Below are 25,939 nucleotides of genomic sequence, written 5' to 3'. Positions count from 1 at the left end.
AATTGAAAAAAAAAAAAAACAATAGTGATTTTATCATTAAAATTAGTGTAATATCTGCTGGATTTCATACAGCAACCCCTACCTATATCTTGCTTTGGAGCCAAAAAGGAAATATATATAGAGAAAGAGAGGAGCCACCTAATATGAAGAAACACTTATACAACATTAAAATTAAAATTTTAAAAAAAAAAAAAAAAAAACAAAAACCACCAGTGTCTGCTCCATCTCTCCCCCTCTAAAACATTGAAAACAAAAAAGGGCCTCACAATGCCAAATCACTAACCAAAACAGCTATTAAATAAAAGAGGCAGCCACCAAAAGCAAGCCTCACTATGCTGCTGAAGCCATGCCTCCAAATCAAACATTTGTTGTAGGAGTCCCGCTTGTTGCTGGTTTAGCCACATAAATTTGCTTCATCTTGGACACGGCAAAGTTCTTGTCTGTCCCCGAAGTTTGATTCCTTCCTTGGAAACCCATCCTACGATGGTGCCATTCTCCTCCCGAACCAATCTTGTGAGAAAGCCCACCTCTCTGGTCCGTATACCCAATCGGATGAAGGTACTGCTGAGTGGGTTGATTTTTAAAGGATGAGCTCATGCTCTGGCTGCTGCTGCTGCTGCTGCCGCCGCCGCCAAGACTACTCTCATTAGCACTTCCAACAGTACTTCTGGATGAGCTCTTGGTGAGACTCTGCACTTTGTTGTTCCCATTTGTAGCGCTGTATGAAGCAGGTCTGCTTGTGGGAGCATGGGGTGCGCCAGTGCTCGAGGGATCTACTAAACCCAGTTCATCTGGCAACTGTGAGGAGTCAGCTGCCACATGAAAATTCCGACAGTTGTCTGCGGGGGCTGAAGATCGAGGTTCATGGAACCTTTTCCCAGTCGACGATTCCACCGGCAATCCATGGTTGAATTGGGAAGGAAGCCCTCCCTCTGCCTGCTTCTGCAATGGCATTGATGGTGGTATGGAATGAAGGGGCGAAGCAGGAACGTGAGACCAGCGTGCTTGCACTGGTATTTCAGCAGATGACTGGAATTCAAACAGGTTTAACTTATCATCACTAATGACAGTAAAATGAAACCAGTGAACAAGAGCTTAATACTGAAGAAAATGAAAAAAACAATAGCAATAAATAATAGATTTAACTAGAATGAAGCTCTTCTTCTTTTTTTATCATTTTTATGGGTAAAAATAGATGCCATACTGTTGCTACCTGCAATAAATAAATCAAACTTTGTAGTGACCTAAATTTGAAGGGTAGTATTTAATTTGTAGTTCCCCTTTTTTCGAGAGAGAGTAATGAAGACGTATTCAATTAAAAACAGCATATCCAAAATACATATTCATGATCAATCAGCAGGATTCTTTTTATTTATATATTTTTATCTATTTAAAGCAGTGATGGGCGAACAGGTCAGTATAAAAAATCTACTAAGTCAATATAAAAAATCTACCTGAAACGGCATGTCAAACATGGCCAAAGGAGATGCCATTGGCAGTAGAGGTGACCCTGGAGCAAGATGCTGGATGGGAGCAGGCATGCCTGAAGGATTGCGCTGACCAGAAACCATATTAAGATTATTGATGTCGCCTTCACTAATACCAACTGCAGAAGATACAGGAGTATGCTTCCAGTCAGGTTGCTTCCCAGAGGGGATGTACGTGGTTCCCATGAAACTTAATCCGAGCTGCCCGTACTGTCCAACTGGTGCAAAATGGTTGTAAACAACCATGTGAGGTGGACCTTGAACACCTGGCATTCCTCCGGGAGGACTGATGAAAGGGGCGGTAAATCCAGCTGGATGGCCATAAAAGGAGTCTACACCAGAATGGCACTGTTGCCAAGCCCCAAGTGGCCCTGTACCTGATGTGCTAGTTTTTTGCGACTGTGATTGAGTGCTGGCAGACTCATCATGGGGCCCAAAGGCAAAAATTGGACCCCCTAACATCGGGTTCATCTCATAACAAGGAAAATGGGAAGGTGGGGCCCCAGGGAAATGAGAGAGCATTGGGCCAGAAGAATTTTGAGGGCTCGGTAAAGTAGGCCACAAAGACAAAGATGGTGTCTCTACAGAAAGGTCGGCAGGAAGAGCTACAGTCAGAGACTCTTCACCTCTCGACTGACAGGATAATTGTTGGTTGTCTGCCACACCTGCCAATCATTTAACACTTAATACAGCAGTACAAGAAATAAACAGATGATTTTATTAGTGAAAAAGTTTGGCTCAATTGAGATAGTTTAAAGATGTGTTTTCCCACCTCCTGAAGGTAATCCCACGACATCTGGACCTCCAAAGCTTTTGGTCTCTGAAACAGAGACAGAACATGCACCTAAGCCAGTCCCGACTAACTCATCGCTACTAATTGCAGCCACAGCAACCGCTGATGCAGCTGCCTCAGCTTCAGCCTCAGGATCTTCTAGGTGAATGCAAGATCCATCAGGGTGCTTACCTTTATCGAAAAATAACGTGCAGTCACCCTCAGGTCCAGATAAATTATGGTCGGTGGAACTGGAAATGTCTGACCTACATAAACCAGGAGGACCAATCCCGCTTGAAACGGCACGACTGCTTGGAGGCAGAATGGTTGGAGATGTAACAGCACCTGAACCCAATGTGTAAATTTGCTCAGAAAGCTACAGCACTAGAGATTCAAAGTAATTATGCCTGCAAGGTGAGATTTCAAGTGGGATAGAAAGCTCACCAAATTGAATTTTCTCCCCAGCGAGAAGGGAATTGAGTGGGCTTGCAGATGAAGTAAATGATATATCCTGTGTCAAGACTGATGTTGATTGCTTGCCAGGCTCCATAGCAACAACAGTGTGATCACCGATGGAAGCAACATGTGTATCAAATCGTCCAGGCTTCATAGCCTCATCAAGTTTAGTCTGGGCTAAGACCATCACCTAAAAAAATTTAAAAAATAAATAAATAAATAAATAAATGCCATTGAGACTAATATTTTAATAGGTTGCTGGAAATTTTTAAAAAACAAGATAATACACATGAAAAGTAGACATTTCCACACTGCACCCCTTCAAAAGAATCAAAACAAAACAAGCCGTTCTTTTTGGGACAGAATGTTGGGCAGTTGTTTCATAGGATGTGTAGCTGAAATGAGGATGTTGAGATGGATGAGTGGCAAGACGAGGAAGGATCGAATTAGAAATGAACACCAATAGATAATAAGATGAGGGAAAGTAGAGTTAGTTGGTCTAGTCATGTGCAACGGGTGCAATGGAAACCAAGATCTACGCCAATTAGGAGTGAGTCGGTGCAAGTTGAAGGCTCTAAAAAGGGCCTGGGGGAGGCCCAGAAGGACATGGATGGAGGTACTAAGAAAAGACTTGACAACCTATGCTCTAATTGAAGTTATGGCCCTTGATGGGGTCACATGGCAGAACAGGATTCATGAAGCCGACCTCAATTAGTTGGGATAAGGCTTAGATGATGACAATGATGGTGACCCCTTCAAAACAAACTGCAGCAGCTAAAATAAACACTAGCTTGGTCGGCCTAACAATAGGTTATTTGTGTTAAGTACTAACATCAGGGGTCCAAACTGGTAGCCAATTGGATTGATAGATATGAGAAATTCTCTTTTAACCATAATTGTCAGTTTTATATGTGTTTTCAATTCTTCTTCTTCTTCTTCTTCTTCTTTTCCAAAAAAGAAGAATATCAGTACAATCTAGTTCAGCCCAGCATGCCGATGTCTGATTACACCAGAAAACCAAACCACCTTCAAAAATAAACAAATAAAAAAAATGCATCAGTAATGCAAAATATCTCCATAACAAGTCCATTAGTTTCACGAAATTCTGTGGAGTCACCGTGTCCGTAGTCACATGTATGGCACTCCTAGACATGGCTCATATAAAAATCATTTTTTATGTTTAATTATTAAATCTTTTTTATTATTTACTATAGTTATTTACTTTTGGGATATATGCACATAAATAATTGCAACAAACAATTAAAATAAAGTATTTTATTATTTAAAATAATTGCATGGATATGTCGGTGAATCTGACTTTTAAAATAGGCCTGTAAACAGGTCGGATCAGGGTGGATCCATGTCCAATCCTAGTAACATACCGACACTGATATGAGACAGATCTTGATTTACAATATCCAAATGCATAGAGGACATAAAGGGCATATCCCGTGGCCGTCCCATATCTGACCCGTTGAAGGTACGTTGAAGGTAGGGCGGGGCATGCTTCTTCTTGATAGATTCATGAAAAAGCAAGATCCACAAATGCACATAAGTTCAACAATAATGACACTAGAATGGAACCCTGGAGATGTTATTATATGCGTCTTTGGGAGATGGGAATCAGTAATGCAAAATATCTATCTAACAAGGACACACCTTTTTTAAGGGAAGACAACTCTCTCCCCTTGTTTCTTTTTCAAAATTACATAGTGACCAAGATTCACATGTATGGCAATCCTAGACATGGCTCATATAAAAAGATGTTTTTATGTTTAATTATTAAATATTTTTATTTTTTTACTATTGTTATTTATTTTTGGGATATGTGCACGAATAATTTCAATATACCATTAAAATAAAATATTTTATTATTTAAAATAATCGTATGGATGTGTTGGTGAATCTGACTTTTAAAATAGGCCTCTAATCGGGTTGGATCAGGGTGGATCCATGTCCAATCCAAGTAGTAACATAACCTACCCAGATCTGAGACAGATCTAGATTTACAATATCCAAATGCATAGAGGACATAAAGGGCATATCCAGTCGTCGACCTGGATCCAAGGTATCCAAAAACGGCTACGTAACGGCAGCAACCATTATATATATATATATATATATATATATATATTGAAAGACGACAAAATTTTATTAAGAGCAAAAGCAACTATAAGCAAAGACAACAACAAACAAAAACAAGAGCAACAAGAAAGGGATGCCGAGACAGCAACCCGACAAAACCAGAGAAAGTCCATGTTACAGCCCTTTAGGATAGAAACAGAAGAAGCCCATTCAATAATTAAAAATCTAGCCATTTGACAAGGGCAACCATTGCGTGTTATGGGGGTCGTAACAGCCATTATGGAAAAAATGGCCCTCAAAGGTCCATTACGGAGCCGATATTCAGAATTTTTTTAGTAGGCATACAGCGATTACAGCCCGTACCGTTATGGTTACCTTGCCAGGATCTGGCCTGATGAAGGCAGGGCGGGCTTCTTCTTGATAGATTCAGGAAAAGCAAGATCCGTTGCCTTTCAGGAAGAAAGAAAAGTTTTTTTTTTTTTTTAAATAAAAAAAAAATAAAAAAAATAAAAAAAAAAAAGAGATCCGCTAGTGCACATAAATTCAACAATAACAACATGAGAACGGAATTCTGGAGACGTCATATGTATATTTGGCAGATGGGAATCAGGGATCAGCTATTGAACTTTCTCTTCTTTTTTTTTGGTCATGGATTTGAGAAGTTTTATATGCAATCTGATGCTCAAAAATTGCAGATTTCAGGCTGAGGGCCATCATGAAATTAGACAATTACAATTGAGTGGAAAATTTTCATCGATTTGGGACTTCCTAGAAATGTCTTGATCAACAGATGCTACAAATTTCAGTAAGAGTTACCTTGTTTCAGGAATGAGCTCAGATACAAAGTGAGAAAGGAAAAAGGAAGTGAAAGGAGCGAAGCGAAGACGTGTTGACATTCTAGCATTTGTGGAAACAAAAGGTACTTTTGGTTACTTAACCAATCTTACCTTAAAAAGTCAATTTGAAAGCATTCACTGTTTGGAAAAAAACATCCACTGAAGGATTACAGCATTCACCCATGGGTGAATGTGAGCAAATCCTGTTTATAACTCTGTAACTTTTTTTGCCTTTACTTGGGGAGTGGGAGCCTTGAAGGTAGGAACCTCCGAGGCAGCAAGTCAAGGTATCAATCCATCACAAATATTAATATATATATGATGAGGGTCCCACATGTCAGATTGACCTGGACAAAGATATGATCCAATTATTAAGATGCAAGAGACGGTCCACCAGATAATTGAATTGACCCAACCAATTTATGGCACCTTATTTTAAAGGGCACCATGTACCTCTATTTGTGTCCAGCAATGACAAATGTGTCAGAGTGCAATTTACATAGCACAGCATGAGAGAAGTAGAAAAAAATGATTGATGTCAAATACAGTCAAAAAGTTGTAACATAGTTCTCCATCAAAGTCATGTGAAATAGAAAGAGAGAGCCTTCAAATGCAACAAAGATCTCACAACTGAATTGGCTTCCTCAGAACTACAATTATACTAACAATTCAAGAAGCAACTGCATAGAGCAGCAATAACAAAGTGTAAATAAATACCTTTTATATATAAGAAATGCACACACAACTACTTGGACATGCAACTAATTCATCAACTAATGCTGATAAATGTTGAATGAGGGAGAGTAATTAATGCTGATAGATGTGACCAGAGTTTTCATAAGGTGGAAAAGGAGTTGGTAGCTCTGGTAGGCCCCACCTTGGTGTTAATGCGAAATCCACACCGATATTAGGTGTGCCACCCCATGTTAGAACCAGATCCCAAAAATCAGCTCCATTTGTGGTTCAGGAGGACCATATGATTGGAAACAGTGTAAGGAACAAAATTTACCACCCAAACTATTTCCCTAGGTGCGGCTACCTGGCTACCTCAATCATGGATGGGCCTGATTTTTGGCCTCCAGTCCCAAGTTTAATGTGACATCTAATGGTTGGAATGGATTGGGTATAATCATCAGTGAGCCGTATAAAAATCAAGGGTGGATGCTCTATCCCAACTGTTTCCCTTGGTGTGGCCCACCTGAATCACAGTTCAGCCTGATTTTTTGGCTCTAGGCGTAACATAAGATTAAACATCTAATGGTCGGAATGGATGTCACATACATATCACGGTGGCCCCCGTAAAAATCAAGGGAAGCATCTGATAAAATTCCTTTCTCTTAAACATGAAAGTCTCGATCTAATGGGTTGGACTGTAGGTTGAGGTCCGACCAGCAGATAACTTCCAACCTTCCATGTGTACACGACATCCAACCCGTCTAATAGGTTAACCCCATCATGAGCATAACTTTTGAAAAAATGCATATGTAAAATCCATTCATTAGTAGACCACGCTTGTGTTTTGCTATTTACCCAATGTCTAGACGACGTTTTATGTGGTGAGGCCCGCTTAATTCATAGATAGGACTGGCCATTGTACAAGACAACCTCGTGGTGGGGCCAACCTGCCGGAAGGTCTGGATGTCACATGCACTTAATGTTGTTGGCAGGTACAATATGGGTGGAAAGTAGCTTGTTGTCAAACCAATTGGACTTAAACTCCTCTTTTGGAATGGACTTGTGGAGCGTAGAACACAACACCAACCTCCATGCAGTGCATGCCTGGCAAAGCTCCGTGGGCGTGGATGTATGTGTTTTATCCACACACAGTCCATCCATTTTGCCAGATCATTTTAGGGCATGAGCCCATAAGTGAAGCAAATCCAAATCTCAATTGAACCACACCACAGGAAGCAGTGGGAACAATGGTGCCCACAGTTGAACCTTCCTAGGGCCCACCATGGTGATTATTTGCCACCCAACCTCTTCGTAAGGTCACACAAATCTAGATGACGGGAATACAAAATTGTCAGCTTGATCCAAAACTTTTGTGGCCCTGAAGAAGTTTTCAATGGTAGCCGTTCAATCCCCATTGTTTCCTATAGTGTGGTCCATTTGAGGTTAGGATTTGCCTCGTCTTTGGGCTAATGCCCTAAGATGATCTAGCAAAATGGATGGACAACATGGATAAAATACATACACCATGGTAGGGCCTACAGAGCTTTGCCACATATACACATTACCAAAGTCAGTGTTGTTTTCCACGCTACCGAATATGAGTCTTCTTGAATCTATCCCTGTTTTCATGGGAACCAATGCGAGATGGACGATTTTTAATGGGGCTCACCATGATGTGAATGTTAAATCCACTCCAATCATTAGATGTGTAATCCAATGCTGGGCCCAGAAACAGAAAATCGGGATGATCCGTGATTTAGGTTGGGGCACAACAAGGGAAACAACTGGGAGAGAGACCGCCCTTGATTTTTACAAGGCCCACTATGATGAGTATGTAAAATTTACTCTTAACCATTAGATGCCACACCAACCGCTAGGCCTGAGGCCCAAAAATCCAGCTCATATTTGATTCAAGTGGGCCACACCATGGGGAAGAGACAGTTTGAAGTGTGAGCTTTTCCCAGTTCACTCTTTCCAATCATGTGGTCCACTTGAACCATGGATGTCCAACATGAGGTCATGCACTTGATGGTCGGTATGGATTTGACATTAACACCATAGTGGGGCCCACCCCAAGCCACTTACCCCTTTGACGTGAAATTACTCTTCCTCGCATTTAACAGCACTCTTCTCCTCACATTAATTAGCATTAATTAATGCTTAAATTGGGTAGCTATTTGTACCTACAACTAGTTGTGTGTGAGCATTACTCTTTACACACGCGCACGCATACATACATACCGTAGGCTAGCATACATATGCAAAGTAGAAAAAGGAACCACGTCAAGACGCTAACAGTACCTGCTGATTAATGCGTGCATTGGCCCAAGGACCCAATGTGGGGACATTATCCACATTTTTGCTCTCAAATGATAAGCCTGGCACAAGGTTTGCTGGGACAGAGTTTGTTGGATGCGACCTGCAGAAGAGATCATGAGTACCAGGGGCTCCAAAAATATCATGTATACATTTGTAAGTTGTAGCTAAACATACTTCATACTGAGAGATCTTGTATCAGGTTGGGCATCCGCGGTCACAGCAGGTGTGCCAATTGGGGGTAGAGGCGGAGATGCAATACTGGTAGAGAATCCAGATGATACTTCAGCATTGTTTGGGCCCTTCCCATCAGTAACTACACACTCAGGACGAGCACTGTTCGTCATTTCTCCACTTAATGATGTTGCTACCCGATTTGAGTTGGATGAAACCACAATACTCTGTGAAATTGAACGAGGTTTCCGAGGTGCCTGCTATGGAGAAGCCAAACAAGCAAACCAAACAACATCTCTCATGATGCAAGAGGCAATACTAAAGGGAAATCAAACCATGAAATTGTGTAAGAGTTGCAAGACCAAATACCTTTATGACTCTTGACTTGGCCTTAATTTCCTTTTCCCTCTGTTCACGTCGATCATTTAACATCTGTCTCTTAGACCTGACCTCAATGAAGTCATCTTCATCGCTAGCAGCTTCTATGCCTGGCTGCTTGAAAACACGCACAACGCCACTTTGCAGAGGAGCATCAACGTCCTCCTCAGAATTGCCATTAGTTTTGAGGATGCCATCTCCAGAGCGAGAAGTATTGGCTGCAGTATTTCCCAATGCTTTGTCCGTCTTATTTTCAGAATCAGCAACCCGTGAACTAGAAGAACCTGAGGTTAGAAAGCACTCTGAGTCAACCGCTGGTTTGGTTGATTTATTCAATCCAGCATCCTTTTTACCTCCACTTCTTGACGAACCAGAAACCCTTCCGCTGATATTTGACTTCTCATCCTGCCCTGGGTGGTTAGATGAGGCCACACCTTCCAATTGCCTCCCATCAACATTTTCCCGCACTCTAAACTCTGTTCTCCGGATGTTTCGTCGAGCCTTTCTCTGGAAGCCACTAGAATCAACTCGTGAAGCTTCAGAGGCAGGAAACGATAACCTTGAGCCATTGTTCCTGACAGTATAAACTAATCTCCTCCCTCTACTACCAGGTATTGGGCCCGGAGCCTTTGACCCAGCAAAGTTTCTCTCTTTTGAAAAGGGATGGGATGAAGTGGCTTCAGTATGCATCAGACCTTGCGTATCTCCATTATTAGCAAAGGATCTATAATTCCTTTTCACAGTCTTATCACGGTGTCCTTGATTTTCAACCTGGGAAATGGATTCAGACCTAGGCTTATTTTCACTGCACAGGGAGCTTTCTCTATTCTGAGATGGCAGAACATCATTGTTGGCATTACCTGTTACTAGCAAGCCATTCACCTCCTTGCCTAAGTTTTCCTGAGATGAGTTCATGAGATTTGGCGCAAACCCGGGCTGGTTATCCATCAGAACAGATGGCATATTATCTTTCAAACCGGGACTCTGAATGGAGGAATCTTGGGTTGCTTGATTCTGCAGCGATCCTGCGGGATTTTGGTTCATAGAGTAATGGGTTGAAACAGTGGGCTGCACAAAAGGCACTGTCTGAGGAGCCAATGGCAATATTCCCTGGGAAATAGGGGACGTGTACCTCAGCTGGCCAAACTGGAAGACAGGAGACTGTGAAGGATGTATTTGACTGAGAGAGGGGCCAACTTGAGGATGGAGATGGAGAGGCATCTGAATGGAACCTATCTGTATGGCTGGAACAGGCGATGGAATCAGGGAAGGACCAGAAAACAGACCAAACTGCAACTTAACGGGGGACACCTCAGACTGACTTGAAACAGAAGAAACCGTGGACAGGATCGGCTGGATTTGTTGAGAAGGTAGTGACATGTTCACAGAAGATGTGACAGGCTGCTGACCCAGCAAACCAGAATTATTAGTTGCTTCCACAGTGTCTGGCAGGTAATTGGTACATGCCGCTGAGCTCGCGGATGCATTCACTGGCTGGATTACCAAGTCTTGCAGTGACTTTTCAGTTTCTTGAATCATTTTGGAAGCGCTCTCCAAGCTCAACTCAGGAAAGTTGTTCTCAGATGGAAGACCATGTCCATCAAAAGACTCCAGTTCATGTGAGGTGACAGCAGAAAGAGGTTGTCTTCCAACGGCATTTTCACTCTTCCTGGGAGTTCTTTCAAGTTCATCCCCGCTTGGCATTCCCACCTCAACACCCTCATCAAACCCTAAAACCAGCTGACTTACCTTCCCGCTTGTGTCTTGCTCCTCTGAATGCAAATCTTCAAACTCCTGGGTTAGGTCAAGATTCTCATCATCGTGCACTTCATCTTCTTCCCGGTAGCCATCTTCCACTTCATCATATTCTTCTTGCTCCTGCAGTTCTTCATTGTCTCCAGCAGCCCACTCTTCATCTTCGACAGGAGATGCCACCCTTGGGGCTATCACAATATTTGTGTTCCCAGCCTCTGATGCTGAGATGACATGTTCATTGTCAGATAAAGCAATCTGTTCACCATCATCAACAGCGGCCACATGTGGGGAATCTCCACAATCATCCAAGTCATCATGCGAAAGATGGGTGGGCGAATTTGGCGGACTTGAAACAGAAAGTGAAGACTGTGAGTCACACCCAGACACATTCTTCTCTTCTTTCTGCTCCTGAGGGCTGGCATCCTCTTGCGCTGAAGCCCTCATTCCAGGTTGTCCAAGATTCTCATGATACGCACTCCCATAACCGGCCTGCTGGTACCTCAATTCATTAGCCATAAAACCTGAAGAACCTGGATGTTCAGTGTCGGCTCTGAAGGAACCTCTGTGCATGGAAGGTAGTGATGGAGGAGGGAGAACACGAGGCTGTCTCATGGAATGCCTCATCCTCCCAAAAGAGGAAAAGCCATCAACCTCGGAGTTCTGAAATAACCTTTCTGCATATGGAGCATGAGAACTGCTACGAGAGCGACCTTGGCCCCATCCAATATCAGTAAATTTGTCCATTGAATTATCTGGAAACTCAGAATCAATGTCTGAGTTCCTACCATAATGATCCCCATCCACAGCGAGGTTCCACCTGCGCCCTCTCAGATGAGGGAAATCATCTGGCATATGAGGTTCTGGCATCCCAACTTTTGTGGATGTCCTGGAAGACATGACTCCAGGGCCACCATAGAAATCTTTCCTTGGAAAAACTCTCCCCACACCAACAGCATCTCGCCTTGGACTGTGATAACCATTATCCTGATCTTGTAAAAGGAATGAGGAGTTGTTCCCATTCTCAAACACATCCCTTTTCCAGGAATTTGAGTGCTTACCTCTGTCTGAGAAGGCAGGATTTCCATCCCTAGAAGAATGAGGCCTTGAACCTGTCTCAAAGTGTCTGTTCATACTGGAGGAATCAGAGGATGCAGAACTAGTGATCCGCTCTACCATTCGTTCACCATCTTCCCAATCTCCAACATCTGCCAACCTTGGAACTTCTCTTTCTTTAACTAACCCTGGCATTCTTTCGTCCCCCATGAACGTGGTAAACTTATCATCCTTAGTATTAGTAGCTTCAGACTGCCTCTTTGCAATCCTTGCCTCCAACTCCAAAAGCTTTTTCCTAGCAGCCTCTTTCCTCCTCTCTTCCTCCAAGTGAATCCTCCTTTTCTCCTCTTCTCTTGCCATCTTCTGCTCCTCAGCTCTTTTCACTGCTTCCAGCCTCTCCTGTTCTGCCCTCCAAGCTGCCTCTCTCGCCTCTTCCTCGAGTCTTCTCCGGCGTTCCTCCTCTTCCCGGGCCAGCCGCTGTCTCTCCTCTTCCTCTTTCCGAGCAAGCTCCATTGCTCTAGCTTGCTCTTCAGCAATCTGCCGCCGCTCCTGCTCTTGCATCTTTTGAACCCTCTCAAGTTCTGCCTCAAAAGATTCCCTAACTGGATCATGGAAATCAGCCTGTTTTAGCACATCTTTCTTCCTTTTAAATACTTTTACATCCCCAACAAAACCCCCAGAAAAAGGATCCCTTCCATCAAAATCTTTCAAGAAAGTGTCTTCCACATACGGTTTGCCAGCACCTGAGAATAAGTGTTTTTCTCTGCCAAAATTAAGTATTGGATCATTCATGGGAAGCCCTTTACTCCCCAAAGAAAATGAGGATTTGGGCTTCAAACTGTTCTGAAACACATCACCTCTGTATCTGTTGGAGGCGTCACCGTACCGCCCACGTGTGTTCTGTTCTGTGCCTCTGCCATTAAATGATTCTGCTGAATGGTTCCCGTTCTGCCCAGATGGCCCATAACCCAAATCTCTCCGCATATACCTAGCATCCTGATTTCCATTCGCCATGCTGCTGAAACCATCGCGAGCATTGTCACCAAACTTGTTGTCTTTACCTGCATCTTTGCTGAGACTGAAAGGTCTCGCAGTGACACCATTTCTGTCAATTCCGATTTCTCGGGCACCAAACCCATCTTTGGGAAGCGATGAAACTCTCCACGAGCTCCCATCTCGGCCTTCCCTGCTTGGGGTCCTCACATCTCTGCCAAAAGATTCCCCTTTCAAGACTTCCCTCGACGAAATCTTGCTAGCTTCAGCATCACGTGGACCCTGCCCTTCAGAAAGATTTTGAACCAATGACCGTGGCAACGCACTCCTGGGAATATCAAAATCTCTTTCATGACCAGATTCAGCCCTCAAGAATCCATGATCTCTGTTCCGATCTGGTATCCCATGACCTGTATCACGCTCGTCATCGGCCCAATCAGACGTGTGAGATAACCTTACAAGTGGAAGTGGACCTGGCAAGTACCCATCCTGCTTCCTTGATGGCTCCCCCATGCCACCCGGCAGGCCACCCGAGCCCCTGCTCTCACCTGAATTACTGTTAGCAGTAAGACGCGTTGAACCCAACTGAGGACGCATATGAAGAGGTGAACGCAGATTAGAGCTCTCCATTTTCTCATTCAATGCATCCTCGCCTGGCCTCTGCTTCTGCTTCTGGTTCACACCATCCTTTTGCTTCTGGGCCTGCATGGTCGCAGAAGACAGGGTAGCATGCAACGAAGGGAAATCTTCCCCTCTCAGAACAACAGCTTTCTCCACGGGAAGAACATCGCGTGCTGTGGCAGCAACCGGCTGCTGCACGCCCATGCCTGACCGTGCAGAAGGTGGCATATAAATGCTGCTGCTAACTCTCGCTTCGCCATCAACAGGGCTATTGACCGTCTGACCCCCACTGCCCGGGCGCCCAAACATTGGCTGGTCCTGACCCACGTCTTTCTCCTGCAATGTGGCAGAAATGCCCGGTTTTGTCCAGCCCATGGTAGATGAAGAAAGGCCTGCTCCAGATCCAGCATTCCCACCACCAGCCAAACCACCCGATGTAGATAGATCAAGCCGTTCATGCTCTTTCCGCAACGATGGCAAATTCAAGGGGGGCGGTACGGAAAGCTTTGGGCTGCCCTTGGGGCCACCTGAAATGGTACTCCGCGTCCGTGACAGGACCACCATACCACCACCACCGACACTGACATGGTTAACAGGCCGGATTCGGCCAGTATTCGAAGAAGAGGATCGAGGCTGCCCATACGATTTATTTAGATTGACAGAGACGAATTTGTTCCCAACACTGCTGCCAGGATTGGCCATCAAAGAAACCAACCGAAACCCTTATCCCTTCCGGCGAAATCCGCCACAGCATCAAACCCTAACCCTGGAATTCTCACCCAGAAACAGGAAGAAAAAAAAAAAAAAACAATTCTATCCCTTCTTATTTTCTTGCAAACAAAAGATCGAGATCAAACCCTAGAGACCGCTCCAACGACGGCGATCGGATAATATAAATGACGGTGGAGGTAGAGATCAAGCTGGAAAGGAAGGGATGTTTGTTATGAGGGAGGGAGAGAAGTCGGAATTTCCTTGATTTATTAGGGTTTCACCTTCTAGTTCGAGAGAGAAGAGGAGTGAATGAGGGGTGCGTAGATTAACGAGGTTACCTCTCGGCGTACGCGGAGATGGTGATGTTTATAAGGCGCCGCTGAGGAAGGCGGAAACGGGAAGCCCTAACCAGTAGAGAGGAGCTTCTCCAGAAAGAAACGGAACGACAAACAATTGAGAGAAGGGAAAATAAAAAGAAAATATCGATTGTATTGTAGCTGCGTCGTCATTAAGTGGGGATGCGACTCGCGCGCGTGGAGATTGATAAGAGTACTCGCGGAACGCCTGACCTCGCACGTGTGTGAGAGACCATTGCCATTCGCCGGTGGGTCCTATCGTGACCATTCTTCGGTCCAAATAAGCCCAATTAACCCAGCCAATGTACCTAGCCGTCCATTTTCTTGATTCATTGTAACGTGATGTGTGTCCCCGCCTAATTGGCCAGGCCTCGTTGACGGTGGTCCCTTCCTGGATCTCGTGCGTTGCTTGTTGGCACGTGTGCCAAGAGGTCCTTGGTAAGTAAATCAAGCTCGTAGGATCATCTGGTGTGTCCCATCATTGCCTGAGAGAGATTTCAATGGCCATGCGCTTATCTTGAAGTTCTGTATCTTTTCCCTTATTAGGCCCCTTTGCTTGGACGCGGACGCCGTTTTTGGCTAGTGACGCTGCCATGAGCCAGGTGGCTAGTGGTCGGTGCTATGTAGACCCCACCATGATGTATATGTTTTATTCACGCCGTCCATCCATTTTTAAAGATAATTTTAGGGCTTGATCCCAAAAATGAGGTAGATCTAAATCTCAGGTGGACCACACCATGGGAATACAGTAGTGATTGAATTTCCACCATTAAAAACCTCCTAGGGCCCACTGTAATGGTTATTTGACATCTAACATGTTGATTAGGTCATACAGACTTGGATGAAGGGAAATACATATATCAGCTTGATCCAAAACTTATGTGACCCCTAAAAAGTTTTTAACGGTGGGAGTTTAATCAACACCGTGCGGTCTACTTGAGATTTAGATCAACCCCATTTTTGAGCTCATATAATAAAATGATATGCAAGAATGGGTGAACGGCATGGATGAAACACATGCATCATGGTGGGGCCCGCAGAGCACCTACCACTAGCCATTGGCTAGTGGCAGGGGAGTCGCCAGTCCCTTTCACCTTTGTTTGGCACATGGATAATGGCAATGCTTTGGACTATCTTTCCAGATGATGGTGGGAGTTATTTTGTTTAGCTACTCAATCTTGACCATCCATTTTTATGTCATCGGACATACGCTTAATATCATTAAGATTATTCGAATGGATGGCATGATTTTTATACCATCGCTTGCTCATAGTTACATAAATGAGAAAAATGTTTCGTCTCGATGATAGGTCATCCCATGTGCTATGTAAAAGCTTGGGGGTATTGCAAACATTCTATTAAGTTGGCAATTGTTAGAATTTTGTTTTTTTTTTACTAGTTAGTTTTACACTACCAAGCATTTGCTATTATACAAAATTAGTTCAATCCAATTTTTATCGGTGTTAAAGTGCCTTTAATCTAGTGATGTAGTGTAGTTTGGTCGATTGAAGTCCGGTAGGGTTGACTGATCTTGTTATGATGTTTCCAATCAATGGTGGCTCCCTCTGAAACTTTTTGTCGATTGAAGGTGGGGTGCGGTTGATCGAATGGGATGTGCCAGTTGTAGAAAGTGCAGGTTCGTTTCTAATTTCGTATGGAAGTCTATATAAGACTTTGTAATATGAAATTAGGGTTAAATCCATGTAATGGAGAGAGAGCTTACACGATTTTTAAGGTTTCTCAATGGAAGAAAGCATGGGCTTTTGAATACGTAAGTTATTTATCTCTTGTAACTTTTTAATTATAGTGGATTGTTTGTCGTTTGGTACTGTAGTTTTTCCCCACAAAGGTTTTTTCATGTAAAATCTTTATATTTCTTTATAATAACTTGATTTTCATTTCTCTATTCATGTGTTTGATTCGTTCTAATGTTGCTTCCAGACCTAATGTGTGGCAGCTACGACAATGAGTGGTATCAGAGCATACGCTTTACGTTAGGAGTTTAGATTGAATATGAAATATATGATCGAATGTGAAGTTCGAAACAAAGAAGTTTACAGGAAAAAATAACTTTGAATTATGGATGTTGAAAATCAAAGCCCTCATAATTCAACAAGGTGTGTCGCAGGCTCTCATTGGCAAAGTGAGACGTTCTGAAACTATGAAGGAAAAAGATATGTACAACCTAGGTCAGAGGGCGATTAACACAATTTAATTGTGCCTGATTGATGAAGTCCTCTATAATGTTATCAATTATGCAACTATCATAGGCCTATGGGTGAGTTTGGAAAGCATTTACATGACGAAGTCACTCTCCAATTGCTTATATTTAAAGAGACAACTATTTACTTTGAAGATGGAAAAATGGTCAAATCTTTCCAAACACATTAGTGTCTTCAATAAAACTAATTTATAAGCTGACAAGTATGGAAGTAAAAATTGATGAAGAAGATGGAGCTTTAATGTTGTTGACACTCTTTACAGATTCCTACAAGAATCTAATGGATACTCTGTGCCATGGCAGGGCTAACTGAAACCTTGATATCGTTATCTTTGTCCTTCAGTCGAAGCAACAGAGAAGAAATAGTGGTGAGGAATTTACTTCTGTAGGGACACTGATTACAAGGGGAAGATCGTTTGAACAAGAAAATGATAAGTCGCGTTGAGGTCCAAGTTGTTGGGATTTGAGCTGTGGAATCACACAAATATGGATCTAAAATAGCAATCTAATGGTGTCAAGCAATCACAAGAGAATACAAAAATTTAACATGGAAAACCCTTTCAGGAAAAAACCACGGTACAAAGTAATAAAGATCCACTATGACAGCAAAATTATAGAGATAGAGGACTCATGTAACACCTCATACTTTCGCGTACGCGGGTGTTACCCTCATAATCTAAATTTACGTATTTGTGTGAAAATACACATGACCTACATTATTAACCATCGTTTGATAAGTCACAACCCACTACTTAATCTCTACGATTAGATTACCGGATTCACAAATGCAACCATTAATTTAATATAAACCGATAACCGTACATTAAGACCCATGTATTATAACCCACTTACAATTAAAATAATCAAATATTTTTTTTTTTCTAATCAAAGCCATGTAGGGGGCTAGGTGAAAGAATAAATGTCACGGATCGTGATGTGACCCACATAAACGAATTCAAGAAATAGTACAAAATAATAATAACAATAATAATAGTAATAATAAGTTATTAAAAATATTGTACTATAATATCACCTAACCCAAAATCTAGCCATTTATTTTAGCTAAGTGGTCCCTTGGACACTTTTTACCGTTAATGTACAAATTTGGAATGATCTGACCGTCCGATCTTTAAGGGTCATCGGATAGTATCAATTAGGCACATAAAACAAATGTTAGGGCCCACCTAAACCTTGGACCTTCCTGATCTTTGGTCGGGGGACCTATTTAGACCCGAGGAGTCTGATGGACGGGTCAGATCTCGGAGGGCAACCCCATGGACCCCACTTTTGGGCAGGGTGAGTGCACATCAAGTATACACCACGGAGCAGCGGACCATCATTTCGGATTAAATGAGTTTGACCCAGTGATTTCCGAAGAAGGAAATATCCTTCCTTTCCACCAGCGTCCATTTCAAATGGACAGACGTTTTTGCTTGATCAATGGCCCACCATCTGGAGTCTTTAGCATAGTTCGAACTGTCCATCAAAGAGTCCATGGAAAGTTAATCAAAACCCAAGTGTTTCAGATGTTAGAAAGCTCGTGTGTACACAAGGCGTCGATCACAAGAAGGCTGGCGTGCAGGCAAGTTGTGTTTCCAGCCCTCTCAAAACCAATCGTTTGTGATCTATATGGGCCACCTTGAGCCAATCCAAACCATTCAGGTTGTAGGCCTCTTAGATCCATCCAGGATGGTGGGACCCTCATAGATGCATACACACGTGCATGTGTAGAAATTCGGCCCAAAGTCACCCTCTCACGAGCATTCCATTTCCAAAAATGGAAACTATTCCTTCCCCTTCACGAGCCAGTTGTTGTGATCCATGTGAGGATCTCTCCTCCAATCAAAGCCCTCTGTTTTAGACGAATCCAGACCATCCAAGCGCTGTTCACGTGGAATAGGGTTTTCCACTGGAAAACCAATGCCAAAACCGTGTTCCATTAGTGGTTTTTAGAAACTGGACACCTAAATCATATCCTGACCATCCAGAAAAGCTAAGTTTTGATATAAAGAGAAACAGGAAGGATCAAACAACAGCAACTTCTCTCATCTTCTCGTGGCAACATGAAGAAAATCCGGTCATTTTCTCCTTCCTTTGAACCCACCAGCCAAACGGCATCTGAGTTCCATTCGATCTATCATCCATGCTCCCTATAGTCCATCAGGGCTGTTCGGAAGAAAGAAAATAGAGAAAAACCCATCGAGCTTCAATCTGCCATTGATGCCCATACCTTCTTCCTCGTTGTTTTACCACACTGAGTCGATGCGGTTCAAGTTTGGTTACATTCGGACTCACCGTCGAGTGTCCCTGGAGAAGAAAGAAAGAGAAGAAAGGGAAGACAAAAGAAAGGAGGGCGAGATGTTGATCACTACTGCTCGCTGCATGGTGCCGCACCACCTTCCGACTATCCGAGTTAGGCTCGAACTCAGAGCAAGTTGGGGTGGCCAGTAGCCCTGACTCTGGAGAGAGAGAGAGAGAGAGAGAGAGAGAGAGAGAGAGAGAGAGAGGACTCGGGGTCCAGTAGGGCTCAACTGGATCCGAGCTCGAGTTATCGTCCAGACTCGCTGGATGGTGTTTGCTGGAGCTATAGAAGGACTGCTAAGTTGACTCGAGCAGCCCCACACCCACCAGGGGGGACGTCTAGAGTGGTTGCTGATTCCAGGCAAGCCAACTCCCTGCTCACGCCAAAGAGAGGAAAAATAAGAGGAGAAGGGAACAATTGATGCTTGCTGCCACACAACACCAACTTGTTGAGTTTATTGGAATTTCAGCGAGTTGTATTGGCCTTCACTGCTGACTCATGGGTGTGCTGTTAGGTTGGACAGAAACTCAATCCCATATGCGTAAGGGGGTTGGTACGGTTAGTCTCAAGAATCCGACGAATTGTGCAATTGGTTCAAGACCGAGCTGTGATTGTACAATCTTTGAGTCGTTGTTCCGTGGACTCAGCGAATTGGGTTGGTTTCATGCTTGCATGGGTCAATCGAACGATACAAAGCAATATTAGTTGCCAAAGGTTATACCCAGACACATGGAGTTGATTATTAAGAAACCTTCTCACCAGTGGCTAAACTGAACACGATTAGAGTTCTATTATCTCTTGCTGAGAACCTTGATTGGTCATTACATCAGCTCGATGTAAAAAATGCATTTCTTCACAGTGATCTCGAAGAAGAAATTTACATGGATATCCCTCCCGAGTATATGGCTAATTCTGAAGCCAAGGTTGTGTGCAAATTGTAGAAAACTCTATATGGCTTGAAACAATCTCCTCAAGCTTAGTTCGGGAGACTGAGTTTGGCATTGAAAAAATATGGCTTCCAACTGAGCAACTTCGATCACACCCTATTTCTTAAACGTCAACAAGGTAGGATCATAGCACTAATTGTCTATGTTGACGATATGATCATTACATGAGATGATGCAAATGAGATTGCAAGACTTCAAGAACAGTTAGCATCAGAGTTTGAGATGAAGAACTTATGGGGGCTCAAGTACTTTTTGGGGATCGAAGTTGCTATATCTAATCATGGAATATTCCTTTCTCAGCGGAAATATGTTTTAGATCTGCTTGCTGAGGTCGGGCTACTAGATTGCAAGCCTGCTAATGTACCAATAATCCAGAATCACCAACTTGGGGAATATCCAGACCAAGTTCCAACAGACAAAGGTAGATATCAGAGACTGGTTGGCAAATTGATTTATCTGTCGCACATGCGACTTAACATTGCTTATGCAGTAAGTGTGGTTAGCCAATTCATGCATTGCCCGAGTGAAGATCATATGAATGCTATAATGCAGATTCTCAGATACCTGAAGTCGTCCCCTGGAAAAGGACTTCTGTTTTCAAAGAATGGTCATTTAAATGTTGAAGGCTATACAGATGCTGACTAGGCAGGAAGCATATCAGACAGGAAGTCTACTTCAGGCTATTTCACATTTGTTGGAGGGAACCTAGTCACCTGGAGGAATAAGAAGCAGAAGGTAGTAGCGTTATCAAGTGCAAAAGCAGAATTTCGGGGAATGGCCAAAGGACTATGCGAGCTTCTCTGGCTCAAAAAACATTTATCTGAGATTGGGTTTACCCCTAATTGCGAGATGAATCTATTTTGTGATAATAAGGCGATGATGAACATTTCACATAACCCAGTTTAGCATGATCGGACCAAGCATGTAGAAGTTTATTGGCATTTTATCAAACAAAATCTCGAAGAGAAGATGATTCGTTTTCCTTTTGTGAAATCTGAAGACCAGTTGGCAGATATTCTAGCAAAAGTTGTATGTAGTAGGAGTTTTCACAACTCAGTTGGCAAGTTAGGCATGATAGACATATACGCACTAACTTGAGGGGGAGTGTTGGCATGAGTTGTCTTCCGAAGATTAGATGAGCAAATTAAGGGATGAAAATCCCTACATCATAGGGTCAACTACAGCCCAACGGAATCAACGATTATAGCCAAGATTTTCTATGATTAATAGCGAGATTTGTGTACATCAAAATAGGAGTAATGTTTGCTGTTATATACCATCTCTGTGTAAAGGAAAATATACGAAAATACATAATCTGAATTCTTCCTCCAAAAAATTGATATTCGCTGGTGACAAACCACATGCATGGGTTTCGCCCAAAAGCCAACTGGATGAGCATCCCCAGTTGATGTGCACTCATGCATCTATGCATTTAATAAAACTGCATCATGTATTGTTTTGAATGCCTTTTTGTTTATAACTATGCTTACCTAATGCGGCAGTGTATAATCTTAAGAAAAATTCACACAGAGCTGGTCACTCATTCATCGAATATATAACCGTACAAGTAGTACAGGTGGCTTAAATGATATTCATGTTCAGACTGATGACGAGCAGGGTACAATTGTCAAGGATACATGGTCGTATCTATCAAGAGAAGTTGCTTGATCTTGCTGCTTAATTTTATATGCATTTTAATATTTTTCATGTGTTAAATTGTGTATTTCTTATAATTGTATAAGTCATTATGGGCAACCGCTTATACATTGGAATATATATGAAGATTTCATTTATGTTTGATTTGTTCGTATTTCGCATAAATGCTCACTCTGAAAAGATACGTACACACGTCGAATTTGTATTTTTAAAGGTTAACACTCAGGTTTTTGGAAAACGAGTTATATACTTAGGTTCCGAAAACTCGGGGACTTACAACTTACTCGATTGGAGCAACCTCAAATCTCACCCTTACTACACCCTTTGAAACCTTAGAACCCATTCTAGAAACCCTTAGAATACCTTTAGAAAGCATTAATATTCTTTAGAATGGCCCTATGGACTCCTATTTATAGTTTAGGAGACTCAACTTTCACACCAACTTAGAATAGTCTGGAAACTGCCTTAAATTTATGCAATCTGTGTAACGTTGGACTAGTCGAGCTAGAGCTTCGACTGGTTAAGTGTCCAGGAAATCCCAAATACACCGTTGCTGCACTTCGAGTCAAACTTTCTTCGACCAGTCGAGGATTTTCAGAACTTTTCATATTTAAGACATCTTTTTAACAACACGAGTCAAACGATAAAGGGAAGTATAAGTGTTGAAATATGATAGGACCGGACATATAAAGAAGGAATGCATAAGTGCCAAAATTTAGAAAGATGAGAATTCAAATAAATAATGGAAAAGACCAATTCGGCAGAATCCAGTAAAAGCACGAGTGGTTGTGACATATCGTCTGTGTCTAAGGTTAAACACTTGTTTAATGAGTGGATACTGGATACGGGATTTTCGTATCTCATGTGTCCTCATAGTGGTTGGTTCGCGAAGTATAACGAGTATAATGGTGGCTTGGTTCTTATGGATAATTATCATGCCTAAAAGATTATTGAAATTGGTTCGGTGCGCATTATAATGTTTGGTGGGGTGGAGCGTACTTTGACAAGTGTGAGGCACATTCCAAACCTGAAGAAAAATTTGATATCTCTAGGAGCTCTGAAGGCACTCAAGTGTAAATTCATCAGGTATGAAAGTGTCCTGAAAGTTTCTAAATGGGCAATCACTGTTATGAAAGCACAGTGAAGTGAAAACCTTTACTTATTAACTGAGAGCATTATATCAAGTGGAGTTACAACATTTGTAGCAGAATCTATGTATACATATGTGTGGTATACGTGCCTAGGCCACACATTGTGAAGGTACTACTTGATTATGATTTAATTTATACTTTTAAAAATTTTAATTTAGATGTATGTGAACATTACATATACGGTAAATAATCAAGATTATCATTTAAAATTGAGAAACATATAAGTAAATGACAACTTGACTATGTGCATTTTGATGTGTGGGGGTCATCGCCCGTTGTTTTTAGAAGAGATTCATCATTCTTCGTAACATTCATTAATGACTTCTCTAAAAAGGTGTGACTTTATTTCATGAAGAATAAATCTGATATGTTTGTCACTTGCAAGTTATAGAAGGTTATGGTTGAAAAATAATCAAGGCAATAGTTGAAAGTTCTGAGGACTAATAATAGCGAAAAGTTTACTTTGAAAAAAATTAATCAATTTTGTAAAAACGAGGGTATTGCTAAACATAACACAATTAGATATACATGTAGCAGAATGGTGTGATAGAGCGTATGAATTGGACTCTTTTGGAAAGAACCCAGAGCATGCTAAGTAATGCTGTGTTAGGCGATGAGCTATGGGTTGAGGCCATCAGCACGACTTACTATTTAGTGAATCATTCCCCGTCTACACCGATTTAATACAAAATTTCAAAAGAAGTATAGAGTGGTTAGGAAGTTGACTAATCGGGACTATGGATATTTGGTCATGACGCTTGCTCTCATGCGCCGTCAATTAAGAGAGATAAGTTGGACCAAAGGAATAAAAAGTTAACATTTGTCAGCCATAGTGATTGAGTGAAAGGGTACATACAGTACGGTCATATTTCACGGAAAATCATATTTGGTCAGGACGTTAAATTTGATGAGGGATCCTTTTATTAAAAGGATGAGCACAAGGAAATCAAAAATTTGGTTGTTGGTGTGAAATTAAATAGAGGTAAAACACCTATAGAAGTTAAGCTATAGGAAGAGGTGGTGGCACTACTTGTTATGAGAAATTCACCGAGAAATTACAGGTTACTAATGAGACACGGGAATGACTCAAATTTTATGTTTTCCCTAATCATGGATGATGGGAATCCGTCTACCTTTTTAAAGCATTAAATAACCCAGATGCTAAGAAGTGGATGACGGCGATGTATAATGAGATGGATTCTCTGTATAATAATGAAACATAGGAGTTAGTGGAGCTTCCCGTCAGGCGAAAAGCAAATAGGTGCAAGTGGATCTTTCATAAGAAACTTGATAGGTATAAGGCGAGACTAGTTGCGAAGGGCTATTCTTATAAAGAAGACATTAACTTCGATGAGATATTCACATCAATTGTGAAGCAAGTATCTATTAGATTCGTATTGGCATTAATTGCCCAATATAATTTGAAATTGGAACGACTAAATGTGATGCTAATTTTTCTACATGGAGAACTATAATTACATATGTACATTAAGAAACCTGAAGAATTCGAGGTACAGAGAGTAGATGATATAAGGTTTGTAGGTTGAAAAGGTCGTTGTATAGCCTGAAATAGTTGCTAAGCAGCTGTATAAAATTTTGATTCTTTCATGATGAACAAAAATTTTATTAAAAGTGAGTTTGATCATTGTGTTTACTTCATATTACTGAGTGATAGGGAATTCATAATTCCGGTATTGTATATTGATGATATGCTTATCGTCAGCCCATAACATATCTAAAATCAACATACCAAAGGCTCAGTTGTCTAGGACATTTAAGATAAAAGATTTAGGAGTTATAAAAAAAATTATCGGCATCAACCTATATAAATATAAGGAAATGAGAAGGCTATATCATTGTCTCAGGAAGAATATATTGAGGACTTGGGTCAAGTTCAGACTTGATAACACAAAGTTGGTTAGCACACCTCATGCTGCTCACTTTCGACTTTCTTTAGAGCAATGTCCTACATCATATGAAGAAAAATAGTATATATATTTTGTACTCTACTTAAGCGCAGTTGACAGTCTTGTGTATGTCATGGTTTGTACTGGACCAGATATTTCACATGCAGTGGACGTTGTAAGTAGATACATGTCAAACCTCGACAAGTAACATTAGGAGGCAATGAAATGGTTACTTCATTATATATGAGGTATGACCGATTATGTCTTGTCATTCGGTAAATTTGAGGAGAAACTAGTGAGCTATGTGGACGTCGATTATGCTAGTAATGTGGATAATAAAATTTCAACTTTTGGTTACTCGTTTTATGTTAGTAGGTGTAGCGATCATATGGTGGTAACAAATGCATTCATGGCAGTAGTTTGGTTGAGAGGTATGATGAATGAATTTGAGACTTTAACAGGAAGTCGTGCCTGTGCATTATGATAGTGAAAGCACGATCAATTTGGCAAAGAACTCGGTATACTATTTTTAGACTAAACACATTGATGTTCATCATCATTTTCTCCAACAGATGCTAGAGGAATACAGTGTTACTCTTGAGAAGATCCACACCTGTGAAAATCCAACATATATGCTTACGAAGGTTATTCTTATAGAGAAGTTCATGTCTTGCTCAACTTCTATGGGCTTGGTGAAGAATGAATGAAGATGAACTGTGCACTAGAAGTGATGATGATGATGATGCTACTATGAAGGAGAGTAGAAATGGTGATAACAACTTAGAATAATTGAGCTGGAAGATTAAAGCCACAGTATAATTGTTGTCAGAATACCTTTAATCTGGTGATGCAGTACAGTTAGGTTGACCGAACGAAGAGATTGCAACCTCTTTGTGGACAACAATCTTCTCTTGTGCCAAGATAGTGAATTTTAAAATATTAGATTTAGATATGAAGAAGGAGGTTCCAAGATTTTACAATCTTATTAGAATCCCCAAAAGCTCTTTTTGAGGCTTTTCAATATTAGCAACCACCTTAAGGTCATGAACGAATGAGTAAATATCATACTATATATGGAATGCATAAG

The 25,939-nt window shown here is 41.7% G+C and overlaps 1 protein-coding gene across 3 annotated transcripts; it reads right to left on the bottom strand.

The window, feature by feature from the left end:
- Positions 1-9: 9 nt before the first annotated feature.
- On the bottom strand, positions 10-14,778 carry LOC131236331 (uncharacterized). 3 transcript variants are annotated; one of them, XM_058233462.1, is made up of 8 exons: positions 14,651-14,767; positions 9,171-14,367; positions 8,805-9,061; positions 8,613-8,730; positions 2,704-2,905; positions 2,260-2,604; positions 1,455-2,152; positions 10-1,029 (listed from the first exon to the last, which is right to left on the bottom strand). In XM_058233462.1, the coding sequence occupies exons 2-8, from the start codon at positions 14,301-14,303 to the stop codon at positions 358-360; spliced, it is 7,425 nt and encodes a 2,474-aa protein (XP_058089445.1). In that variant the 5' UTR covers positions 14,304-14,367; positions 14,651-14,767; the 3' UTR covers positions 10-357. The 3 variants fall into 3 exon arrangements, with proteins under 3 accessions (XP_058089445.1, XP_058089439.1, XP_058089450.1); XM_058233456.1 differs by having other exon boundaries at positions 9,171-14,778; XM_058233467.1 differs by having other exon boundaries at positions 8,805-9,058; positions 9,171-14,778.
- Between the last annotated feature and the right edge of the window lie 11,161 nt (positions 14,779-25,939).

Source organism: Magnolia sinica, chromosome 2, assembly GCF_029962835.1.
Source record: "Magnolia sinica isolate HGM2019 chromosome 2, MsV1, whole genome shotgun sequence".
NCBI lineage: Eukaryota > Viridiplantae > Streptophyta > Magnoliopsida > Magnoliales > Magnoliaceae > Magnolia > Magnolia sinica.
The sequence above is the reverse complement of the archived record's forward strand: the minus strand, read 5'-3'. Positions and strand labels throughout refer to the sequence as shown.

What these genes read in the sequence shown, in the direction of transcription:
- LOC131236331 (XM_058233456.1), bottom strand. Translation starts at nt 14,303, where the DNA reads ATGGCCAATCCTGGCAGCAGTGTTGGGAACAAATTCGTCTCTGTCAAT. An exon ending in TGGGGAGAAAATTCAATTTG is followed by an intron (nt 2,605 to 2,703) that starts GTGAGCTTTCTA and finishes CATTGGGTTCAG; the next exon opens with GTGCTGTTACATCTCCAACC. An exon ending in TGTTTGACATGCCGTTTCAG is followed by an intron (nt 1,030 to 1,454) that starts GTAGATTTTTTA and finishes TTTGAATTCCAG; the next exon opens with TCATCTGCTGAAATACCAGT.